The sequence below is a fragment of the Helobdella robusta genome, assembly GCF_000326865.2.
Source record: "Helobdella robusta unplaced genomic scaffold HELROscaffold_37, whole genome shotgun sequence".
In the NCBI taxonomy this organism is placed as follows: domain Eukaryota; kingdom Metazoa; phylum Annelida; class Clitellata; order Rhynchobdellida; family Glossiphoniidae; genus Helobdella; species Helobdella robusta.
In genome coordinates, this window is record NW_008704785.1 from 439063 (window position 1) to 457913 (window position 18851).

The window sequence follows — 18851 nt, forward strand, 5'->3', positions numbered from 1 at the left end:
TTCAATTATCGCTTGGTCTTAAACTTAATCCTTTTAAGTTTGAATTAATTTGTTTTAATAAATCTAAACACTCTATTACTATTCCTCCTATTATTTTACCTGATTCTAAAACTCTTGATGTCTCTCATAAGTTTCGTAGTCTAGGTTTTATCTTTGATTCTAGCATGTCTCTTTCTTCTCAGATTAATAGTGTTGCTAGAAGCTCTTACTTTCATCTACGTAGAATAAAAAAACTTTTGCTTTTTCTTGATGATCCTACTCTTCTCCTTCTTGTTACTTCGTTAGTCTTATCTAGGATTGATTATTGTAACTCGCTCTACTATGGTCTTCCTGACTCTATACTCTCTCCTTTAAGTAAAGCTTTTAACTCTGCTGCTCGTCTAGTTGCTCGTGCCCCTTTCTTTTCTCATATATCTCCATATCTTGTTCTCTTGCACTGGCTACCTATAAAATATAGAATAATTTTTAAAATTTGCACGTTCATGTATAAGTCTTAATCTAAATTATTTCCTAAGTATTTATCAGATATATTAATTGAACCTAAACGCCCCGGTTTACGATCGTCTTCTTCTTCTCGCTTTTTCTTATCTCGTGTTAAACACTCTTTTGCCAACTCTGCTTTTGCTTTTTCTGGTCCTTTTCTCTGGAACTCTCTACCTACTTCTCTGACTACTTCTCCATCACTTGCGAAGTTCAGAGCGGATCTCAAGACCCATCTGTTTTCAAAATTCATTGAGAGAGCTGTTGAACATCGCGGAAATAGCGCTTTATAAGCTAATTGATTGAAATTGAATTAAGTGCTGGTGGTTCACGAAAAATTTTTTTTATTTAAAATGCAAAAAGATACTCAACCGTCATACAGCAATATCTATCCTAAAATAGCATTTAGTATCACCTTTTAAAACATTTTGAAATTTTAAATAAAAGCAATATTCCGAAATTAGTAAATATTCGATCGTAACTTTTGACTTGGGCGATAAAAAATCACCCTCCAATTTACTCTCCGAAAGTAAGCTCCTTGTTCGACTGTCAAAAATGATCGAAGGCCGTTATATTTATTCTAATTATATGATCTTATGTCTGCAATGTAAACAGTGCACCTTAAAATTTTCTGCATGCTTTGTTTTGTGATTATTTCGTGTGATTTTTTTTTTATATAAATGTGATAAATTAGTTTTTAAATTATTTGTCTAACTAATTATTTAATAGACGACTTTTTAATGATTTATCAAATCTGTGAGTGAGCATATTGTCATATTTATTTCTAGTTTCATTCAGCTATGGCTATGCTATCATAAATTTTAAAATTTTTATTTTATCAACTAGTAAATTAGTAATAAACTAAAGCTAAACTAATTTTTCTTTTTTTATGATGGAATAAAAGATTTAATAAGTAATAAATGCGTTATTATAAAAATATAAATTTATTTTATTATCCAAGCCACCACATTTTGGCTTCTAGTAACAGCTTTTTTATGGGGTGCAACAAACCCACTGTTAAAGAAGAGTAGCAAAGGATTTGAAGAGATCAATAAAGAAACGTTTCTTTCACAGAGACTTGCTGAAATCAAATTTTTACTTTCCAATTTGAAGGTTTAGTTTTTAAAAAAATTATTGGCAAAATTTCACTTTTTAAAAAACGGCTATATTAATAAATTATAATTGTACCCGTGAGTATATGTAAATGTGTATTATACATCACATATATATATAATACACAAACCTTATCTTTTGCCATAAGTATGTGCTAATTAATATTGAATATGTATTATTACAATTTATAATATAATTATATACATGCATTTACATATGCTCACATGTACAATTATAAATAAACCCTAACCCTGTGAAGCTTTTATTTTACTTTTTATTTTACACTACAGTATCTTGGATTTCTCATCCTTAATCAATGTGGGTCTCTTGTATTTTATCTGACATTGTCATCTGCAGGTTTTAGAATTCGGTATTTTTTTGTATTAATTATATAACTTGTTTATTTTTTTCTAAATTAATTATAACATAAAATTTAATCAGTCAGTATATTTTGAAATTAATTTGTATAATATTAGAATTTTGTGAATATGAGTGTTTAAAAAAATTAATTTAAATAATGTAAAATTTAATAAATGAGCAATTTATTGAAATCTAACAGATCTCTCTCTAGCTATTCCTATCACAAATTTTCTGAGCCTTGTGTTCACAGGCATTGTTGGCTACTTAATTGGTGAAAAATCAATTAATGGGGGTTATATATTACTTTGTTCATTGTTCTTGTAACATCTATTTATGTAATTATTACTATTTTTAAAAACTAAAAAATTTATTTATTTTCGGCGCGTATGTGATAGCTCAGTGGTTAGAGAGTCAGGTTTTATGTTTCTGTGATATGGTTTAACAGCAAAGCCATCCATAACATATGCTGAAGTGCATGACGAGTTATTTTGAATGTGTTTATATGTGTGAGATATATGTACTGCTTATGCGATGTGTGAACTACTATGTGATGTGTGTACTATCTATGTAACAATTAATGTTGTATAAATGACATCCTTTGATTGTAAATAGTTGCAACAACACACATGGTATAAATTTAATCATCACTTGATAGCGCTTCTATGAAATCGTTTGGAGAATTCTAATTAAACAGCGGTGCTTGCGTTTCAATAAAAATTAAAAAAAAACTTATTTATACCATTTGAATTTAATTTAATTTGAAATTTAATAATTATAAAGTGAACAATTGAAAGAGTAATTGAAAATGAAGGTTGAGTTGTTTAAAGTGAAATGATATTTTACATAGGCTCCATCCTGGGCATGGTCTTCGTAGTGTTCGGCGTCACCATGTGCATTATGTCCAAAGCCTAACATCTTTTCTACACCTCTCTTATTATGTTGTGTTAATTCTGTAAATTACAATAAAAGAAATATAAATCAAATCTTGTCTGTTCGATTCGTGTGTAAATTGAGTTTGTAGGCACAACTTGCATGCGAACCCGAGATTAAAATTAATTCCACGAAGTGAAGATGGAGCAGGTGTGTCAGAAGAATCATGGATTTGATTGCTTATATAACTGCTTGCTATCATGCGTATCTACTGCTTGCTATCAATCTGTCATACACAGCTTGATACGTGTATCAATATTGTATATCAAGGTGGGTTGATCCCAGTGTATCAAATATACCGAATGGGACTGGTGTTTGAGACAAATATATCATATCAAGTGGGTTATCAGATATGCAGATAAATAGTGCACTCAATCGCATCTGGCATCATTGTACAAACATACGATAGTCGATGGAATCGAACGAACCAAAGTATGAGAGTGAATGAGTGTGCGGTGAAGGAATGCATGGAGCGATCAATACCTACATTGCTTCTGGCTGCATATGTGGGAGAGCTGTTGTTTTGCTGTGGTTGGTTCGTCGGCTGTCTGCCTGGTTGTGTAGTCGCCTGACATTTATAAACAGGTTAATTGTATTTTGTGGATTTATTGAAATGTTGTAAACTTTATATGGTCATCTTTTCATTTTTGTTTCGTTATGTTCGCCCTGTTTGAGAGTGTTTCCTTAACGGATACGTGCGGTTGAATTAAAAAGACAGATTTAATATGTTTTAAAATGTTTTTAAGTCCTTTCCATCCATACTTGCATTAAAATATAAAACTAATAACTATATAATATCAAGTCTTTTATAAAGTGTAACTCGTCTAAGAAAAATTAATTACCTTGTTGGTTGTAGTTTAACATAGAATCTGAACTTCATGACACTGGAACACACTGTTTAATATGTTAGTACTTTGAAAAAATTCGGATAAAAAATGAGACACGATAAATTAGAAATGCTTCGTAATGGAGGATGAAACAGATGAGAACAAAAATCGTCTGCCAGTCCAGCAAACAACGAACTGGAATCGCAATAAAGTGAATTTTGAATGGATGTACAACCACTTGAAAGCATCTGAGTGCGAACAAGTATGAATTTAACTGAAATCTTCTAAAAGAAACAGTTTTAACACAAAATTCATTAAAACAAAGTTTTTTATAACTAAATAGTGGAATTGCTGACAGAAAATGTAATTAAGAGCGTCTTGTTATGATGTTGCAACAATAAATATCACTTAGATTGCGTCTGTTAAACTTTTACTATGATTTTACGTCCTTTTAACATGCAGCTGAAAACACATCAAAAGATAAACATGTATTAGACCTTAAAGGATTTGCACGTACAAAACTTCAGAAACCATAAATTAAAGTTATTTAACTGAACAAAAACTAAAAAAGTGCATGAAACGTTACATATGCTTTAGTTATTTATGTGCAGAAGAAGATGGCTTGATGATAAGTTTTTTCATAATACGATACTCTTGTTTTGTTTGCTCTCTTCGCTTTTTTAAAAGGTTCTGCACCTAATATCTCAAATCTCTCTCTTTCTCTTCTTTTTTCTTTCTTTTTCTCTCTTTTTCTTTATCATTCAAGCTCTCTTTCTCTGACTGTGCATAACAAGGCCGTTTTTTGTTTTCACAGAACCTCTTTTTTTTACGAAATAACTAAATGATAATGGAGCGTGTGGAGACGCATAAAATGATGATGATATATGATTGATGATGGGGCCCAAGAATATTTTTATCATTTTGATTATCTGTCTGGATAGTAAGTTTATATTTTAACGAATGAATGAATGATTGACTGATTAAATGAATGAACGAACGAATGAATGAAGAAATGTTTGATTGACAGATCGAATGAAAAAAAAGACTGAAATACTGATTAAATGAGGGAATGAACGAACGAACAAATGAATTAGTGGAAGATGAGTGAATGAGTAAATAAGTGAATGGATGAATGAATGAATAAAAAATCATCTCCATAATTTTCTGAATTTTTTGCGAGTTTCTTTGGTTTGAAAATTTGCATTATCATCACGAGTCGTTGTCGTTATCATTACTCTGGTTGTAATCATCATTCATCCACGCACTCGCTCATTCACTTACTCATTTACACTTTCATTCATCCATTCATTCATTAATACAACCACTTGTGTAATTAGTGTTAGATAAATTAATAAACAATTTTAGGTAATGCTATGAGAATTGCAGAACGACAACAGACAACAACAATTATGAAAAACACATAAAATATATATATATATATATATATATATATATATATAGTGTGCGTGTGTGTCATCTGTCTGTGTGTTTTTTATGTATGCCATATAACACCATCCTCACTGTCTTTTTCAGTAAATAAAAAAAACCCGCATCAAGTGTAGTTAAGGTAGGAAAGGAATCATGATCAATTTAAATAAAAATTTAATAAAAGATCATGCCAATCCCTGAAAAATTTATAAATGACGTCATTTAAATTAAATTTATACGTAAACACCAACAATGGAGCATAGAAAAGAAAGTATTTCAAATATTCGTAGCGCATAATTTATTAACTTCAACTATCTTACTCTAAATGCATAGAGTAATAAAAGAAAAGATAGATAAGAGGCCATAGGAGCCAAAGTTGTTTTTTTTTGCACGCTAATGTTCATTATATCTATGCTGCGCTGTGTTGCTCACGTGATCAGCAACACGCTGTTTATTGGCTAGGCTAGTTAGATGGATGGATGGAGTCTATTATGCTTTTTTTACATTGGGATATATATGTATTCACACATATTATGCATGCATTCTTACAAACAAACACAAATACATACACATATACATACATGAAGCCACATACATACACACACACATACATATAAATACATATTTACAAATAAATACGTACATGCACAAGTTTTTTTACCAGATGAACAAAATAGGAATAACAATAAAAAAAGAAATAGACTGTATTATTATTATTATTATTATTATTCAAGTAAACAAATAACAGTATTATATCTATATATTCATTCATTCACCGAAATCGCATCTCTCAAACTAATGCACACATGTATAATGTATGCGTGCGTGTGTGTACGTACACATATTTGTGTACACTTTGTGTACGTACGTATAGCGTTATATATATACATATTACTCATTTTGTATGTATACATATATACTCTTCACAGCATACAATATAGAGCTGTATATTACACGCATATAGTTAAGTACATACATGTGTGTGTATATATATATATATATATGGATATGTATATATATATATAACTATAATATATATGTACATATATATATATATGTGTGTGTGTAAATGTGTGTGTATGTGTATATATATGTGTGTACGTGAAGAGGATTATTAATATTAATAACCGCTGTTTGTTCTATTCTATTGTGCTATGTGTTGACTAATGTTCTGATTACTTAGTATTACAGTTGAAATTAAAATAAATTAATAATAAGTTAGATAGATAGATAAATAAATAATTGAATGAATAAATGGTTAAAGAAATAGAATAATGTATATATGACGAACTTAGTGTGCATCATAACTAACAACCAAATCCCATCGTAAAACGTGATTGTGGTTTTTAATAAAAATGAGTTATTTGATGTGACGGGAAAGACTTGCACAAAAGACTTCGGTTCATTTAGACGGATAATAATAACTATAATAAATAATAATTATAAATAATAATTATACTATATAATAATAATAATGTGCGGTGCTGATGACGATGATGACATGCCGTGGTGATGATGAGCTTAATAGAGAAGTTCTTCAGCAAAGTTCGTTTTTAAATCAAAAAAAATTAATAAATAAAAAAACGAATAACATCTGATAGCAAAGATGACATACTTGTTTAATTTTTCGTTATAATTATAATTATTATTAATAATTTAGCATTTATAGAATATTAATTTTTAATATTTATGTTAGACTTTCTTCAATCGAAGCGTTAGCGTTTTGATTAAATGTTTTGATAAAACTAAAGGTACTACTACTACTACTACTACTACTACTACTACTACTACTACTACTACTACTATTACTACTACTACTACTACTACTACTACTACTACTACTACTACTACTACAGCAACAACAACTACTACCACTTCTAATAATAATAATCACAACATAGCAATAATAATAACAATAAGCCAAAACTACGAACCAAATGTTTTCTCCACAGATAGGTAAATCTCCACCAGCCCGACATTCAAGAGGAATTGATGTAGAGGAGGAAGAAGAAGCAGATACAGATGCGAGAAACATGATTCCTGCAAACACCACAAAACTTGACACTCCAGCACCAGCAGCAACGGCCACGACAACAAAACCAATGAACAACGTCAAAACAGCAGCCGCTACAACAGCTGCAAATTACCAAGATTCGCCACTCTCGCCGATGCCGAAAATCAATTTCTTCGCGGATGGAACAAACAGCAACGACTTCTTCTACGACGACGAATTCTCCATCCAGTTTGACGCCAACCTCACAAGAAGCGGCAACAGGCAGTCGGAAGAATTCAACCGGAATAAGAACGAAATTTTAAACTTTCGGAGTTTGAAAATGCCAAAGAGAATGACGTCATCAAAGTCGGACGATTGCCTATCGAGACATCACGACTGCGATGGCGACCAAGTTGCAGATACCAACAACGACGAAGATCACGAGTACGACAACTCTGATACCGACAACGAACTCATTAGCGAGATGGAGAGTTCATCCGACAGCTCAACTTTTCTCAACCGACCTCTCTTCTCCTCTCACAGCGAATGCCCGGATGAGTTTACGATCGATGAGATGAATGGCGCCGGAAATAATGACGACGACGATGACGCCATAATCGAAGGTGACGTCAACAGCAGAAAAAGACATCAATGTGATAGAGATGACGCCGTCGTTCCTTCCGTCGTTAAACGACCTCCATCCAGCTACATCAAACGAAATTACAAGATCTCCTTTGATAGGGGCTCACCAAAAATTTGGTCGAGTGGCGACGAGAGCGGGCCCTGTTGGAACCACTACAACGTCATCAACGACGTCCACTACAACAACAACAACAACAACAACAACAACTCAAATAGCAAATACTCCATTAACCGGAATAACGGCAACAACAACGCAAACAAACCTTCACCTGAAACAAGGAGTCATAGGAGAAAAATAAAAACAAACCTCCACCACCACCACAACAACAACAACAACAACAACAGCAAAAATGCTAACATTTACAATAGCAACAACAACAACAACAACAACAATAAAAATGGCATCGAATGCAGAGATGCTGAAACTAAACAAGTAACATGGAGTTCCATCAGAAATCCACAACAACAACAGCAGCAGCAGGTAAAAAGTTCTAGTTACAGAACAACGTGGAAGACTATACAGAAGTCAAACAGCGTTAAAAATTTATCTACTACAGAAATAAATTTTGCGACATCAACAACTCCATCAAAAACCTCTGAAAAAATTGTCGTTGCTACAACGCCGGAACCACCACCACCAACAACAACAACAACGTCAAGAAAGACGAACGCAACAACGTCTGATGATGATAAAGGTGTTGATGGTTATAGAAACAAGCAGGACAACCGACAGGAACCTGACATAGATAATCTCAAACGAACGACTTCTAAAGTTGAACTATTTAAAATATTTCAGGATAAGAAGCTGAAAGAAACAGAATGCGAACACGCGCAAAAAATGGTTGATAATGTTTTCGACAACGACACAGTGTACTGCAGCGACAACAACGTATTCAACTATCTGAACAACAACAACAACATTCAAAATAACTTTCATTCTCAAACGACACCCAAAAAGATGAACGTTCAGAGCAGAAAGCACAACAAGCGTTCGAACTCGACAGAATGTAACTGCATACATTACCATGATGATGACGGTGATGACCAACTAAACAACAACAACAGCAACAGTAATAACAGATCAACACTGACCAGTGCATCCACTGATTCCAGCGTCCAGACCTCACTTCTCTTCAACATCCCCAAACAAACCTGCAACAAATCGCTGCAAACATCGCTGACAAGCAGTAGCGACACAACAACTCCACACACAGCAACCACCACCGCCACCACAACAACGACAATGTCCACAATCGCAACAACATCGCCACAACTGACATCTACAACGACGCCATCTTCATTGAAAACTGCAACAACGAATGCATACAAGTCAGATCCGCCCAGCAAAGACATCGTAACTTCTAGCTCATACTTATTCTCAAAACCTCTTCCAGATCTGAGTTTCCTCAACAACAAGCAGCCAGTGAAGTTTTCTGAAGGTGTTAACAGCAAATCGTTGAAGATAGCAAAAGAATCATCAGCTGCTCAAATGAAGAAATCCAACAACAACAACAGCAGCAGCAGCAACAACAACAGTTGCAGTCCAAAGCACGGTAAGTGCAGTCCCCACAAATCCCCGCAAATCAGTAGAAACAACAATCCTGAAAACAATCCTGAAAATAATAAAATCAACGACATCCATGACATTATATCATCATCAACAACGACAGCCACAACTACAAAAACGACAACCACAACGACGACTAAAACAACAAAAAGTTATGAATGTTATTCATTCAATAGTTCGACGTCGTCTGGGATCGAAGCCGGGAACACTGACTCATCAACGAGACAGTCCAGTTCAGGAAGCTCTAAGGATGAAAGTTCAGCCTCTGATTATTACGCCGGTGGTACGGCGTATGATAAGACGGCATCGGCTGCAGTTGCGGTGAACAGCGATCAAAAAAATAGCGTCGGTGTTGGCGAAATTGTGGCTGTAAGTAGTTCAAAAAGTTTGTCGTTGAATAAAGTTAACTCAAACCGAGGTACCAGTTTGCAATCTCTGGATACATTCTCTTCCTCCTCTTCCTCTCCTTCCTCGTCACCACCGAAACCTCCACGACTTCTGAAGACAACATCCAAGTTTTCGCTGACTGATGGTGAGAAAGATTTGAAGAGATTTGACCCTGCGAACCCTGCGAACGCTGTAGCCCAGCAGACGTCCACATCAACATCAGTCACTCCACCAGCAACAACATTCGCAAAGTTATCCAGCAGCAAAAAAAATCAAAGTTCATCGTCAAAAAATAACCTGCAAGCAAAAAAGTTGTCACTGAAAATAGAAACCAACAACAGCAGCAGCAACAGCGCACCTAACAACAGTTCAGTAAACAACAGCAACAACAACAACAAAACAAACAATACAAGAAATACATTGAGAAATAACATTAACACTCCAACCGCAACTACAACCTCTACCACAAAACCGGGCAAATCAATTTTAGTCAAAAATCGAAGTACAGACGGCAGACGATCGTGGTCAACAAATTTCAACAGCGCCAAACAGCAGCAACAGCAGCAGCAACAACAACAACAGCCACTCATTAAGAAAAGACCATTGTCCGTGCCGGATGGTAGCTTGCTAGAACTTGCGGTCACAGATCTACAAAAACACCAACAACCTCAGCAAAATCATCAACAACAACAACAACAACAAACTCAACAACAACAGCAAGAACAACTTGCCGACTCTCATCTGCAAGGCCTCAAACCAAACGAAAATTGCAAAATGAACGACGGTGATGACGACGACGACGATGTGGTGAGTGACATGATGATGGTGATCACATCGACGACAACGGAACAGGATTGCGACAGATTCAGAGCAAAGAAGAGTGTCAGCTTCTCAGAAAAAATCTCCTACCATCACCCAACTCCCACTCCTTCCTCGCCTAGTCCCAACGAATCACCCAAATCTCCGCTCACCATTTCACCCGCTAACACCCTTCTGTCGCCATCATCATCATCATCACCACTAAATCATCAGGTATCATCATCATCACTGGAAAATTCATCATCAGCAGCAGCAGGAGTGGCAGCGGCAGTAGCAACAGCCGAATCGCCTGAAATCGTTATTGAAGATTTAGAGTCAGGTGGGTTTTTTATAAGATTAGATTATCACAGCTAGTAATGAATGTATGAATAAAAGTATGCATGAATGAGTGAACGAATGAATGAATGAACGAATGAATTAATTAATGAATGAATGAATAAATGATGAATGAATGCATGAATGAATGAATGAATGCATGAAGGAACAAATATAGGAATAAGTTGGGCGCGTACTAAATTATTTTCTGGCCCATATGATTACAATCAAAATAATCATTGTAGCAGATCAATAGTTCTCAGTGCATGCGCGGATAACATTTCAACTACTTAATAATAATAATAATAATAATAATAATAATAATAATAATAATAATAATAATAATAATAACAGAAACAGTATAAATACAAATAATAATAATAAAAATAATAATAACACGGGGGTGGGTGGCCCACAGATGTCAATCTAATGACGACAGACCCCTTAGAACTGGAAGTTGCCCCTTCCGAATTCCTCATCTCTCCTAATCTCTCTCCATCATCATCTCTCTCGTCGTCTGACGTCGACGATGCCGCTTCGCTCACTCAATCGCTCAACTACGATATGCTACTGAAGAAAGGTCTCAATAATGATAACTTTGTGTGGTAGTGATTTTGTGTTTCGTGTTAATGCCATGTGTTGATAATAACTTGGTTATGTGGTACGGTGTTAGTAGTATTTATTATTGTTTTTATTAATAGCAGTAGTAGTAGCAGTAGTAGCAGCAGCAGCAGCAGTAGTAGTAGTAGTGGAAGAAGAAGAAGCAGTAGTGATAGAAAGGATGGATGGAAAAATTCTTTTATATTCATGATGCTGATGATCAAAGGATATTTTAAACATACGCTACCATGATCGCTATTATCTAGGAATGATACGTTTTAAGTGTGTGTGGTGTGTGTGCGTGCGTGTGTGCGCCTGCGTGTTGATTATGATAAATTCATAAATTTCATTAAACTTAATTTATAGATTTAGCGCTGGAAATAATTAAGTCGGTCAACTTGATTTTGAAATATATCAATTCATCATCTGATCATTTGGAAAAGGTGCTATAAAGAACTTTTTCAAATCACGCACACGTACACACACACACACACACACACACACACACACACACACACACACACACACACACAGATATACACATATCATCTAATATACATTTTCTTATTTTCTTCTTTAAATTTAAATTTCTCCCTCATTATGGTTTCTTCTTATGTTATAAATAACTTTTTTAAGAGACCTTTAAACCTTTTTTCGGCTGTATGTACATCATTACGTCTTTCTGATCCTTTCTTGCTTATAATTAAGATACACACACATGCACACACACACACACATACTACACTCACACACACAAATTAACATAAATTAATTAATTAATTACACAACTTACGTTAAGTTAAAATGGCCAAATTGTGATAAATTAACATTATTAATTAATTAAAGGATGTAACTAACGTTAAAATGACCAAATGTCAATAAATTAACATAAATTATGCTCCAAAAGTTGAAACGTTGTAGTACGAGGAGCGACCAAAAAATTGGTGCTCTCCTATTGGACCACCTCTGCCCATCCATCCATGCCCTCATGTTGGACGGGGTCAAACATACGGTACCCTCCCTATTTGGAAGGGTCAAGAGTTCAGCCTGCAAGATTTTTGAGGACTCTGTCGATGGTGGTGCCTGCGTATTTAATAAGAAAGAATAATTAAACATTTTAATTATTCGTTTTATAATTTTTTTAAAATTTTTTCTCTCTTCTTTATTATTAATTTTATTTATATTATTATTTATAGTCTTTTTCTTCTTATTAATATTAGTATTATTCTCCAAAAGGTCAGTCACTGGAAGTCCTGGCGAACCTGCCGAAACTCATGAAAGACCTCAAGTTCCTGAACAGTCAGTGGCTCAAGTTCAATTCCTATCTATTTGCTCTGCTCAAGTAATACGTTTTTTTATTATGATGATAATAATAATAATAATAATTATTATTATTATTATTGTAGCTAATTATTATTATAGTATAATTATGATGATGATTATAATAATAATAATAATTATTTATGTAGATGGAATTTTTTCAAAAAATATATACAAGTGCGCGTAAATAGTTTGATATATGATCCAACTGATCCATCTCAATATTATTATTACATTATTATTCTAGGTTATATTATAATATTATTACTTATTATAATTTGTTATTATTATTTGTATTATTATTCATAATTTTCAGTTTAAAATTACTGGACGTCTGGTTATGCAGCCTGCTACAGAACAAATTCCTAGTGCACAGATATTACAATCCATCTGCTTTTCTACATTTGGTGGCTTTTGCCGATGGCTACAATGGCAATAATAATAATAACAATAATAATATTAATAATAACAATAATAATAGTAATAATAGTCAGGTAAAGATTAATGACCCGCTGCGACTTAGCGGTAGCTGTAATCTGGCGACGAACATTAACGATGACGTCATCAATTCCAAGTTTAACTCCGGCAAGAGAGCTAGCGTGGAGATGGCGTGTTCGTCGCTGTTCAGCGAGGTGATGACGTCATTACAGAACCTCTCGCACTATCAGTTCTGCTTGGAGTACGATTACGAAGTGAGGGTGATCGAACGCCGCCGACAGAACTTCATCGCGGAGCAACTTCTAAACAAGCACGTCGCCATGTCAAATGACGCAACCACCGATACGACTAACTACCACGGCAATCATCATTACCACAGCCATCAGCATCGCGTCAGGATGGGCACGCTGAAGCATACGTCATCGTTGGATTCAACCAATCACGTCGTTTCTAGCTCGCTCCACATCCACAATAACACCCACAACAACGCTTACGGCAACTACATTCTGAAAAACCCCACTCATTCCCTATGCCTTGATGGAAAATATAGGAGGAACTTGGAAAGTTTGGATGAAAATTCATCGCTGTTCTGGTCGTCGGCCAGTTTTGAAAGTTTCACAAAAAACTTCCTCCAAAAGACGCAGAACAAACTGGCCGAGAAATTGTACAGCGGTGGCAAAAGTGTTATGTCGCCAGATGGCAGTCTATACAGGCTGATGCAACACTTTGGCATCAGTATTAATTCCTGCGAGAAGTCTACTCAAACCGTTGACGACCAGTTCCAACAGCAGCAGCAACAACATCAACAGGATAGCCAGCAACACTTTCATTCGCAACTGTACAATCCCGTGGACACGTCAACGCGAATGACACAACGACAACTACATGCTCTGACACCATCGCCGCCTTCTCCTAGCAACAAAAACAACGTCAACAACAACAACATCAACAACAACAACAACATCATCAACAACAACAGCAACGTCATCAACAACAACAACATCAACAACAACAACACCTCACCTAACAACAATCCTATTCAAACAACAAACACAAAACCACCTTTCACTGCAAGACCATCCCATTTATTATCTCCACTCACATCGCCACCATCATCATCATCACCATCATCATCATCATCAAACAACAACTTCCGTAAACAGACATCATCATCAACACCAATAATCAGAATGTCATCATCGTCGTCGTCATCATCGTCGTCAGCGTCCCTTAGTTCCTATGGACATAAGCTGGTGAATTTGTTTGATAAGCTCTTGTTATCGAACGCCGGTAGAGTTGAGGACAAAATGGACGAATGTGCGCCGAAGCAATTCCACTCGCAAGAACAAATCAATGTCGATAGATGCAACCAGAGTTTACAACGTTCTAATGTTTTGGCCAGCTCTGTAAGTGTACAGGGCAAAGGAGGCAGTAATGTTGGTAGGAAATTTCTGGAACGATGCCAACTCAAACACAGGTTTACTTGATTGAATAAAATGCCAGAAACAAACAAACACACACAAACACATACACACATAAACACACATACACACACACATAAACACACAGTCACGCACACACATAAACACACTCACACACATTTTTTTAATGGACAACAGATGTTTGTATGTGTGTATATATGTCTTTTTTTAACTTCTCTTCAAAAAAACTAAACTTGTCTTATTTGTGACTGCTGTCATGACGACGATGATGATGATTACAATAGTATGAATAATATTGAAAATAATAATAATGTATGTATGTATATATACTATATATATATATATATATATATATATGTGTGTGTGTGTGTGTGTGTGTGTGTGTGTGTGTGTGTGTGTGTGTGTGTGTGTGTGTGTGTGTTGTTGTGTTGTTTCTATTTTAAAGTTAACATTTGGTTAGCCAGTTTTTTAATTAAGACAGATGGAATAAACAGCTTATTTATTTCAAAGGAGAACTTTTGAGAGAGAGAGAGTTATGATAGTGATGATGATGATGACGACGATGATGACGACGATGATGATGATGGTTGATAATAATAATAATTATTATTAATATTATTATTATAATAATAAAAATAATAATTATTATTATTACTTCCAAACAGGGCAGCGCACACCTTATGCCACTACGTCGCAATGGACAAACAGTTTCTGAGCTTCGAGAAAGATCTGCCGTTGCTCGTGGTCAAGGACGTAGGTCATGACCTTTACCTCTGTCGTCATGCTGGCCAGGAGGGCCTCGTCTACAAGGCCTGCATACGTCTGCTCTGATTGGCGTTTCATTTTATTGACCCCCGTTTTGATTGGCCGACAGAACAGTGTTGTACGGAAGCCTTATGAGTTTTTTCAAACATTTTAGATAAATTTATGATAGGAATAAAACGGTATACGTAATATAATAATAATAATAATAATAATAATAATTATTATTATAATTAGTATTATCGTGATATATATATGTATATATAAATATATAAATATATATATATATATATATATATATATATATAACTGTTACTATTCAAGTATTATTATCGTTGTAATGGTTAATGTTATACTACTACTACTTATCATTATTGATGTCACTCTGTAATAACCATGTGCTAATTTTAGTCAAGTTTTGAATCTCAGTTAACTTTTAATCATACATACTTCCATAATCATCAGTAATATATATGAACAAGCACACACACAAACAAACAAACACATACATGCAAACAAACACACACACACACACACACATTATGAATATATCATAATATATATATATATATATATATATATATTTATTTATAATGTATGTGTATATATATATATTTATATATATAATTGTTGATATTGTATATAGGAGTTATATTAAACTTTTATCATATTTAGAATCGTTATCGTCATTCTAATTAATTAACTAGATAATTAAATTTTTTAATTAAATTCATTTTATTCTAGTTTTAAACTAATTTTTTGTCTCAGCCAAACAGTCCATGATAACGTTTTTATTATATGTTGTGTTAGCATAATACAAACCTCAATGATTAATTGTAAATAACACATACGCACGCACGCACACACACGCACACACATACATACAAATACACATACAAGCACACATACTTGCATGCTTACGTTTAATATACTACTTATGCCTGCATTTTTTGTTTAATTTGTTGTTTTCAATGTTCATTCATTCATTCAAAAAAGGCATATTGATTAATATAACAAATTTATTATTAGTATTAATGTTACTATTATTATTATTAATATTATTATTATTATTGTGTTTGTCATACGTTCATCTGATCGTCCGTTCGTTCTTTTGTTCTTCACAGAAGATAAACAAATTTTCGCCCTTTTTGCTACGTTTGCAATAAAAAGGGTTATCTAATTTATTATTATTATTATATATTGTTGTTGTTCTATTATTATTATTATTATTATTATTATTATTATTATTATTATTATTATTATTATTAATTAGTTGTTAATCAATGAAGTTAACGCACGTTGATAAATGAATCAAAAAGTTTTTTTTTTCATTCTTTGTTGACGTTATTATTATTGTTATATATTATATATATATATATATATATATATATATATATATATATATAATGAAATCACATAACCAATTATAAAATAATTGATTATAATTTACCTAGAGACGTCTTAATCAAATTACGTTAAATCAGATTTTTCTATTACAAAACTTTCCGTCGCTAATTATTTGTCACTATTTGTCGCGCTTAATTCGATTTTATTCATCCAGAAAGATGTTTCATTCATTCATTCATACGTTCAGTAATTCATTAACTTATTCAATCAATCAGTCGATTGATTAAATCAATTAATTAATTGATTGATTGATCATTTATTTAATTACTTTGTTTTATGTATCTTGATCATTTAATAAAAAGTTTTTTTAGCTTTGATAAGTAGGCATACATAATTAATAATCCAATTAATTAGCTTTACTAAGTTACTAAATTAGTTGTGTAATTAATATTTTAATTAATTGATTTCACGAATACAGTGTCAATCAATTTTATTTCACTTCATTTTTGAAAAAATTGAGTACAGTTCACATAATCTTTCATTCATTTATTAATAAGATTTCGTTAAATTTTCATTAATAAACACATTATTATTATTATTATTGTAACAGAGTTATATAATACACACACACGCACACAAACACACACACGCACACTCGTTTTTCATTTTTTGGATTTCGTTAAGAAATGACGTCACTATGACGGATTAAATGTGCTGCTCTATTGTATTATATGCATTTCGAATTTCTATTTTTTTCGTCATTTTAACCTTGCATGCTACGCTGTTAAACGAAACGAATTGATCAATCAATCAATCAACGAATTAATCAATCAATCAACCAACCAATTAATCAACCAATTAAACAACCAACCAATCGATCAATTAATCAGTGAACCATTTGATCAATCAGTTATGCAATCAATCAAATAATACACCTGCCAACCTACCTACATAGGTACACTGAATTAGTCTCAACTTTAGCATCGTTAAACACTCACGTACAGTCACACGCTTACACACAAACATACAGGCCAACACACAAACATACAGGCTAACACACAAACACACACACGCACATATTTTACAACGAATGAGATAAAGATGATGGATGAATGGAAGTTTAGGGGAGCATGAAATTTCTTCAAAATAATTATTTTAGACTCCGTTAAATTTATAAAACAAATACCAATGCAAAATATACAACACACACGCACACACACACGAAAACATGCAACACACACATAGAAATATACCTACACTCACGGAATGACGTATTCACTATTTTAAGTTCGAGAGCTTTCAAATCATTTCATAATATACATTATAAACTTTATTACACTTATGTACATATATATATACAACATATATGTATTTTATATATACATGTATACATACTATATGTACTTATATACTATTTTAAAATAATCTATCCTATAAACTGTATTTCTGTAGTTTTTGTTTTTCCGAATACATAAACTAATACATTGCTTTCGTATTATGTATGTAACTCCAACTAGCAAATGCATCTTTGAAAATCAGGAGTGGGCAAACTTTTTGCTGTGAGGGCCGCATTAAAAACTATTTGACTTTTGAAGGGCCGCATTGAAAACTATTTAACCTTTGAAGGGCTGCATTGAGAACTATTTGATCTTTGAAGGGTCGCATGTGTATTTAAATGGCAAATTTTTCGACCCGTTGACTGGGAGGGAGAATTTTTTAACATGTTTTTTTTGGCTGACGACCTTGTCTGGCCATAAAGTACGTGCGCCAGACAGTTCATTCATGTATTCGTTCGTTCGTTCATTCATTCATCCATCCATCTATTCATTTATCTATCATTCGTTCACATACAAACATGCATTTGGTGTCTCTTAAATTAGTCACAATCTCATCCGCCGACAAAATCGAAGTATATCATAGTACCATGTTTGTTTCTGCTCACCGCATGCGTATTGAGTGCGTGTAGAAACATAACAAAAATGAACTCGTAACACGAAGGGGAGAATAAAATTCGAAGATACCAACCTATTATAACACGAAAGATAGAAAAAAAATCGAAGTTAAGATACCAACCTATGATC

General features: G+C 33.5%; 3 protein-coding genes across 3 annotated transcripts; all 3 read left to right on the forward strand.

Moving 5' to 3' along the window:
* Positions 1–1449: 1449 nt before the first annotated feature.
* HELRODRAFT_83734 (hypothetical protein) lies at positions 1450–2865 on the forward strand (the record flags this gene model as incomplete). The annotated part of the gene is made up of 4 exons (XM_009023680.1): positions 1450–1593; positions 1884–1950; positions 2153–2245; positions 2801–2865. Coding segments are annotated over 4 exons (369 nt in total), but the record flags the coding sequence as incomplete, so codon positions are not given.
* Positions 2866–6653: 3788 nt separating this feature from the next.
* Positions 6654–10900, forward strand: HELRODRAFT_176248 (hypothetical protein; the record flags this gene model as incomplete). The annotated part of the gene is made up of 2 exons (XM_009023717.1): positions 6654–6683; positions 7091–10900. The coding sequence occupies 2 exons, from the start codon at positions 6654–6656 to the stop codon at positions 10898–10900; spliced, it is 3840 nt and encodes a 1279-aa protein (XP_009021965.1).
* A 390-nt stretch (positions 10901–11290) lies between these two features.
* Positions 11291–15492, forward strand: HELRODRAFT_176249 (hypothetical protein; the record flags this gene model as incomplete). The annotated part of the gene is made up of 8 exons (XM_009023718.1): positions 11291–11441; positions 11828–11904; positions 12369–12540; positions 12698–12803; positions 13098–14202; positions 14383–14655; positions 14839–14840; positions 15327–15492. The coding sequence occupies 8 exons, from the start codon at positions 11291–11293 to the stop codon at positions 15490–15492; spliced, it is 2052 nt and encodes a 683-aa protein (XP_009021966.1).
* Positions 15493–18851: the final 3359 nt, after the last annotated feature.